This window comes from Symsagittifera roscoffensis, chromosome 6 (genome assembly GCF_963678635.1).
Source record: "Symsagittifera roscoffensis chromosome 6, txSymRosc1.1, whole genome shotgun sequence".
NCBI lineage: Eukaryota > Metazoa > Xenacoelomorpha > Acoela > Convolutidae > Symsagittifera > Symsagittifera roscoffensis.
This window is the reverse complement of record NC_087067.1, coordinates 43,823,427-43,831,174: the sequence shown is the minus strand read 5'-3', so window position 1 is coordinate 43,831,174 and position 7,748 is coordinate 43,823,427. Positions and strand designations below refer to the sequence as shown.

At 36.5% G+C, this 7,748-nt stretch overlaps 1 protein-coding gene across 1 annotated transcript; it reads left to right on the top strand.

The window, feature by feature from the left end:
* The first annotated feature begins 384 nt into the window (after positions 1-384).
* Positions 385-5,684, top strand: LOC134848312 (uncharacterized). The gene is made up of 3 exons (XM_063865710.1): positions 385-1,993; positions 3,881-4,320; positions 4,622-5,684. Exons 1-3 carry the CDS (start codon positions 1,642-1,644, stop codon positions 5,501-5,503), a joined length of 1,674 nt encoding a protein of 557 aa, XP_063721780.1. The 5' UTR covers positions 385-1,641; the 3' UTR covers positions 5,504-5,684.
* Positions 5,685-7,748: the final 2,064 nt, after the last annotated feature.

Here is a 7,748-nt window from a genome sequence, read left to right as displayed (position 1 = left end):
TGAAATCATACAACAGTCGGGAAATCTGCCCCAGACGCAACCTTTTGAATTGTTTTTGCAAAACATTGCCATGACTGAGTCCACCAGAAACTTCTCATTGCTTGGCAAGCTATAGAACTTGCTCCTACAGAACCACTTTTCATTCCCTGATATGCTTGCGATCATTTTGCAATGCCCCTGACAAAGATTAACTGCTCACTGTTAGAACTAAGTGGTGCTTGAGTTCTAGAAATTCAAAAGACTCTAAACTGATTTTATGACGATTTGTAGACCACATTGGATTTTAAATCACTCAAAAATGGCAACTGAAGGGAGAGAAGAGTGGCTTTGAATTGATATTAATATGCAGAAGAGTGTCGATTTTAATAACTTTTGTTTTTTTTCAGATTATGATTTCCGATAAGGTTGCTCATCTCCGACTGGAGCGCTGGTCTTGGCCGGTGCTTTTATATTTCCCCATTGGAATAATTCTACTGGCAGTTCGTTTGGCACTATTATTGGAAATAATTTTGATTTGGGTTCTCATTCCTGATTTTGAAGCAAAGAAAGTTGCCATGAAGTTCCTATTCACTGTCATGGGCCTTCACGTCAATTTTGAACGTCAGTCCCTGAAAAAATGTCCAAGAATTATTATATCCAATAAATCTTCTTTATTCGACTACTTGGCGATGCAAACAGTAGTGGATATCGATTTCGTAGATAATGAAACGAGGCATCTTACTGTACCACCAGGAAAGTGTAAAAATTTAGTAAAGGATCATTTTGGCGCTAAAATTAAGTCACTAGAAACTTCTTCAAATTTCATCTTCATGCAGCCTCAAACCTATATCTCAAGCAATGCCTCGGCGATTTGTCCCGTAGTTCCTGGTAATCTAGAAGGTGTTATGCAAGCACAGCTAGTCATGTTAAAATTATGGAGACCTGTTGATGTTTCATCCTCAGTGGGTACAAATACGAGTTACTGGGATGCGTTATGGCTCATGTTTAGTCCCATTACAGTTGTTGAGATATCCTTTGTGGGTAAAATTGAAAGAGAAAGTACAGTATCAAATGAAACCTTCGCACAAGATGTTGAACAAAGGTTTAGCGATTACTCAGGTCGACCTGTTCTTGAAGAAACCGAAGAAGAAATGAGTGCTTTATTGTTCAAAAATGCCCAGAAGACAATTGATCTAACAACCATTAACGAGAAATCAAATGAATTTTATTCTAAACTAACGACATCGGATCGCTTCACCATAAGAGCAGAAAAAGTTAAAGAAATGATCCAAACTGAGCGTGCGAAATACCTAAGCCGTAAAAACAGTTCTAACTAAACGAAAAATTACCCTCCAATTATTTCTTGTCACATCCAGATATTGTTGCATGAGTCTCTTTAAATAGTATTAGATCAATATCACTGCGCAGAATTGATATAAATCAACTTAATTTGACTTAACCTTCGTCTAACTTGAACTTCGGTAAACTTTAAGTTAAACGTAAACTGTAAATTGTGTTCTTTCAGTGAAATTGAATGAAATTGGTACTCCATTTTAAATACGATGTTTGCGATAACTTAATTTGATCACTCATTGTTCTGGGAAGCTATTTTTCCTGCTAGTTGGATTACTTGCTGCAGAAAGAATCAATGTTTCTCCAACAATGGGTCCAAGTAGTCCTGATAATTTAGCCTCACGTGAAAGTGAAAGGCAAATTTCGCCAACTCTGTCGAGCTACGTGGATTATCAACTCATTGAAGATACAGTGTTTGACTTTAGACCATTCCCCAATTGTGACAGCACATCAGGATCTCTATTAGACATTCCACTAGATAGGGTGATTGGTAAACAGGAATGGACCAGTTGCTCCTTCCAAGACAGAAGTATTGCCCATCTGGTTATGTGTGAAGTAACGATGACTACAATTGCAGCATCTAGATTTGATGACCTTTTTGTTGATTATCAGGAAAAGGAACAATCAACCGAGGAAAACGACAGTTTTGGTGGTTCAGATGGTTAGTTTCTGATTACTTTCTCTTTTAAATGAAATAAAATCGTTGATAAGATAGACATTGATGAATCAGGGTAACTTCCCAACTGGCATAATTCCCAAATGCCATAAAAACAAATTAATTTCCAAATGGCATAAACATTTTCAATAAATATGTGAAAACTTTGAGGCGTGAAAAAGTAAGATCTTTCCAGACAGTTTTCACGCCTTGCTTTGTTCACTTGTCAACAAATTACTAATCACTCATCAACATTTAATTCAAGAAGAACTATTAGATTTTTAAAAAATGAGCCAAATTGAACTTTTCAAAAAGAGACGAGGTTGCAGTTTGTATTTCTAAGGATGTTTCTATAAAAACAAACCGAAGCTACAATCAAAATTTTTATGGCTTTGTACTGAAGTTGAATGCGGCTCCAGACCCACTTTAAATATTGAAATGGATACCCTGTTGACTCATCCAAGTTCTCATGCCCATATGCCCGACTATAACCGCTATAAAGATCTCACTTTAAAAACTAAATTTCTTTCGGAAATTTCTCAAAACCCGCTCGCTTCAGTTGCTCATAGTTACGGAAAAAATTGTGGCCGGAACCAGTGATACAAGTCGCTGCTCATTCAAAAATTTAAAATCGACATTGTATCGCCAACGATACGCAATGATGCCAAAAATTCCTAGAAGTATCGAATCGTTAAGAATTCGAGATGAATGGGCAGAAACGCAGGATGGAAAAAAATCTTGCTAAAAATCGACAGAGATTGGGTTATTGTCATTTTTTCAAGTTTACCAAGCTTACGTTATTTTTAGAGTATTTGAAGAATCAAAAATTCCCTTGGTTTTGGGTTTGCTTCAAAATAAAACGACAAAAACATCGACAAGATTACTGGTTTCCCGATTTACAAATCTTAGTGTTTTTTTTGAACTATTTTTTGGCCACTTAGTTACATCAATTTCCACCAAGTATCTACAACGTTTATCCCAGGCAGAGCACTCTGAGAACAGTAAATGCATGTGAAGGCTACAACAACCGGCTGAATACACGAGTAGGTCGTCGAGTTTGCCCTAATTTTTGGGTGTTTGTTAAAATTTTACAAAATGAAGAAAACTTGGCAAGAAGATCTTACAGGCGATTTTCATTGGGCTACCAAGCTTTTGTTCCTCGAAGAAAAAAAATGGAGAAACTTAAACGCAATGATTTGCAACGTGAAACAGAGATTCGAAACCCAATCGCTTGGTATTGACGAATATTGGGATAGTATTTCAGAAATCTGCCAAAACTTGTAAAAATTAAAATTCAATTGATTTCTTTCTTTGTTGAATTTTCCGGTTATCTTAATTACAAGCTAATTTAAATCTTATGATATTGGGAAATTAATAACTTTTATGCCATTTGGGATTGTTTTTTCAAAATTTTTGCCATTTGGGATTTTTTTTTTGAAATTTATGCCATTTGGGAATTATGCCATTGGAGACGTAATCATGATGTAGTAGTTTCGAAACTGTTTATCTTTCTTTGTGTTCATATTTGTTTTTCACATGCTAAAACAGTTGTATTCTCACTTTAAATCATGTTTCAAACACTTGCGAGTGTGCATGTAAAGAATTTTTTTACGCCGATTGAACGCATGCTGCAGATTAACTAGTTTTGTTCATACAACAAATTTCACGTACTGATCTTTTCATGAAATGCGTATGAACATGCGTAAGTTGACTAATGAAGGCAAAGTGTGGTAACCTAAATGTCACACTAGTATGATAAGTATATTAAGGTTAATTTAAAAAACTGCGCGGTAATCTTGTTAGAGCGATAAATTGAATGGAAATACTGATACGAGTGTTTAAACGAGTTATGAGTTCTGCCCCTCTTAGTGTTTGAATGTCCGCTATTCGTAGGTTATATAAATGAGTCGAAAATGATTGACAGCCGAGACGAAAATCTTCGAGCTGCCTCGGATGCTAGCAGCTCCGACAACAAATCAGTTTTGTCGGACACCACCCAACCTGGCCGAGAAGAGCACACAACAGAATTTATGAGCCGACTCATTGATGATCAGATTTCAATTGGCGACGAAACTAGCAAGTCGAGATCATCGATCGAAACTTTGACCCCGAGGGCGAGAGGTGGAGCTTTCTGTTTTCCAGATTGCCGGTCGTCCGTTCCTCAGAAACAAAATCGGCAAAAGGTCTCAGAAGATGTTATGAAGGTGTATCCTATTGTTTGTCCTTCTGAACTGGCGACAGAGTGTCTTAAGTGCACTCAGCAGAAAGAGCAACATAATGGATCAGTTGGAACTACGCTTAGAGACCTCAACATCATCTTCAGACAAACTGAGGCTAGTTAAAACAGCTTTTCTGATGTATCTTTTATCTAGAACTACCTAAATTTTGTTACATTTATTCGCTTAAGAATTAACAGTCAGAACATAATAGTAGAGACAAACTGGCCTTGTTATCCCCGTTTTATGTATAATCAAAAGGAATTTTTTGATCTATCAAATTATAACTAAATCATTCGTGCCAATTGACGCGATTGTAATCATTCGTGCCTATTGACGCGATTTTAATGTTTATCTATTATACGGCATGATCAAACTGAAATCACCTACAGCTCTAAAAAGCAAATGGTTGTTTCAGGTAACACTAGAAGAAATCAAAGACAGGTTGTCATGGGAACCCATCATCGGCAACGAAAAAGTAGTGGAAGTTTGCGACAAACCTCAAAACCCTTTCTTGCACATGAGAGACGAGCAGAATATGCGTTGTGCGTTCTGCGGTCTGAAAACTGACTCTAATCGGTACGTCGGCTTCCAGTTCTGCTTCTATTACGGCAAGTTTGGATGTAATACATGTGTCACTGGAAAAACAAACATAATTCCCGCTAAGATTATATTTAACTGGGACTTCCACCAGTTTGCGGTGTCAAATCTAGCCAAAGAGTTTTTTGAGCAGACGGAATTTAAACCGATTTACAACCCAAGAGTTTTGTGTCCGCGATTTCTAGAAGAGTCAAGCAAAATGGCAATCATGCGTCGAATCGAAGATTTGAGGTTGAAAATATCTCTGGTTATGGAATGCATAGACGCTTGTGATGTTCCCGACGCGGTCAGATACAAATCAAAAATCAGATCACATTTTCACAAAACGAGAACGCATTTATTTGAAGCCACAGGAAATTATTCGCTACAAGATTTTGTGGAAATTTCATCAACTCGAGTTGATAATATGGAACATTACCTAAAACAAATTTTAGCACAGACTAAATATCATTGCGAGAGGTGCTCGTTCTGTCGCCAAAGATACAAACTTTGTCTGTTGTGTAAAGACAAAGAACTGGTTTTCCCGTGGTACAACGACTCTGTAGTTTCATGTGAAAATTGTCAAAGAGTGTTCCACAAGAAATGCGCGGATAGAAAGGCATCACTAATTTGCCCGAGTTGCAATTCTAGCACGATTGCAACAAAAACATCCCGAAGACTTACAGGAATTGTGTCAAATAGTCCGAATTCAGTTTGCTAAACTAACGGTAATTCTCTGGGAAAGAACTACTTCTTTTTGCCGAGTTTTTACTTGGACGTAAAAATACAGAAGCTCAAAGTCGGAAATCCAGCAGGAAAAGAATCAGAATAATTTAAAATTCAAGATAGCTATCATTTATTCTTTTATATGAAATTACACGAGCATTTGTGAAATTTTTATTCCATTGTACTATGATTTTAAATTTAGTTTTAGTTTTTCCATTCTTTTTTCAAAAAAAAGTGAGTTATTTGAAAATTTTAATTTTGAAAAAATAATATAAGGACAATAAAAAAAAACTGCCCAAAAATTCAGTTTTTAAGGAACGCAGTTTTTTGGGCGCCTTTTTTACCAGCGTTTCATTTTATCTACGTATGTTTTAGTGTTTCCGTTTTAACATGATTTCACGTTTTAAAATTTCATAAAGTATTTCGAAAAATTAACGGCGTCTACCTTATAGAATAGATTTGGGTTGTAAAGTACGTTCGTCACATCTAAATGCAGTGTTGACTTTAAAAAAATGTTCATATTTTTGCAGTTTCTCGACACCACGCCATCTATCTTTCAATGCCGCACCAAAAGCGCAACGTTCATCACCACAGTAGGTCGACACTTTGTAACAAGCGACAATTGGCAACAAGGCATTGGAAAGTAGCATTTGATTGCTCTGCTTCGGTTACATCCGGTATGAGAGGAATACTGCGCATGACTCAGTGTTCAGCGCTACATTTTTTGTTACGAATTGTCGCTTGTTTCGAATCGTCGCCTGTTTTGGGTTGTCGCCTCAAGCATCACACCTAATTTTCTGTTGTGAAGGTTGATGTAATTATTGTGCTTTTGGTGTAGTATTGAAAGATCTATGGTCTTTTCGAGAAACCGCAATATCACGAAACTTATAGTCACCGCAAAGTTTTTTTTTTATACCTTATCGATCCTTGGCATACGAATGATAATTACTTGTTAAGTGCACCATAAATGCGTTTAGCACGTCAATTTGGGCTGTTATTTGTTGATGATGCTTGTATAATTTTCCGTGCTGCGAACGATATTAAGAGAAGGGTCGATTCTTTGAGATATGAATGTTTTCATTAATTGTTAATAAAGAAAAAGTTGATAAAACTGAAGGAAAATGGAAGTGAACATATAAATACTTGAAAGCTTTTTACAGGCATTTTTTTGCCTTTGTAATATATTTTCCTTATTACTCTTGCCGTGCTGGATTTTTTCCTCATAAATAACTTTGTTCGCAGCTGTCATTTCGATTTATCTCTCGAACACCTGTGTTGGCAATAATTTTATTGCAACAGTAATTTTTGAGCATACCTGCAAAAGAAAAATTCTTTCTTTTCTATTTTTAATTGCTTCTTGCAATTTTACAAACTCGATGGTCTTTTGAGTAGAGGGGCGCGCCAGCCGCCGGAGCTCAAAATAACAATCAGCCGCCACGAAATACACGGCGCCAGCCTCGGCTGAATCATTTCGTGAGTGATACAGTTATAAGCCAGCTACTATATTGCGTCAGCTATTTTTCTATTGCGTTAGCCATCGTTCTAATTCGTTAACTAGGTGTAACTACAATCACAACTCTCAGCCACTTATTTTAAACACTTGGTTTTTGCTCATGGGAATTATGCGCCGGTTAAAGACGTACACGACTAATAAATATGTTTCAGAGTCCGTTTTTAAAAATTAAAGAAAACTAGGATGCTTTCAGCCGGCTGAGCAGCCGCTGCCGACAATTTTTGCTTCGAGCCGCCGAGCATGCTCGGCTGAGTCGGCGCGCGTCTCTGGTTTTGAAGGCGAGAGGGTTTCTGTTAAGGTTTTTCGAATTAATAAGTTTTCTTCCGGTCGTAGTTTCAATTTCGTTTTTCTTTGCATGGTTTTTCAAACATTTTTTAAATTACCAATCGAGACGAATTGTCATCATTTTCATAGGTCTTAATTTTTCTGTATTTTTGCACAAAGCCGCTGTCCGTCTCATTTTTTCTCAGCTAGCGTGCAATTTTATGTTTTTTTTGTATCAAAACGTTGAAGCTCCGCTTAGCCACTGTAAAGAATAGTTGATAGGGTTTGGATATTCAAATTTTTTTGTTTCAAATCTTTATCTATTTATCTTTCTATACATCTAATCTAAAAAATATAAATTGGCGTTTCACCTGAGACATGTTGATATATTTAAGAAGTCTCTATGTGGACATATTTAAGCTTTTTGAAAGTATTATTTTTTGCATGTTAAGCTATAGTGTAT

Coding starts and splice junctions, on each gene's coding strand:
- LOC134848312 (XM_063865710.1), top strand. CDS start 1,642: ATGGGTCCAAGTAGTCCTGATAATTTAGCCTCACGTGAAAGTGAAAGG. Junction 1,994..3,880: donor CAGTTTTGGTGGTTCAGATG/GTTAGTTTCTGA, acceptor CGCTATTCGTAG/GTTATATAAATGAGTCGAAA. Junction 4,321..4,621: donor TCATCTTCAGACAAACTGAG/GCTAGTTAAAAC, acceptor TGGTTGTTTCAG/GTAACACTAGAAGAAATCAA.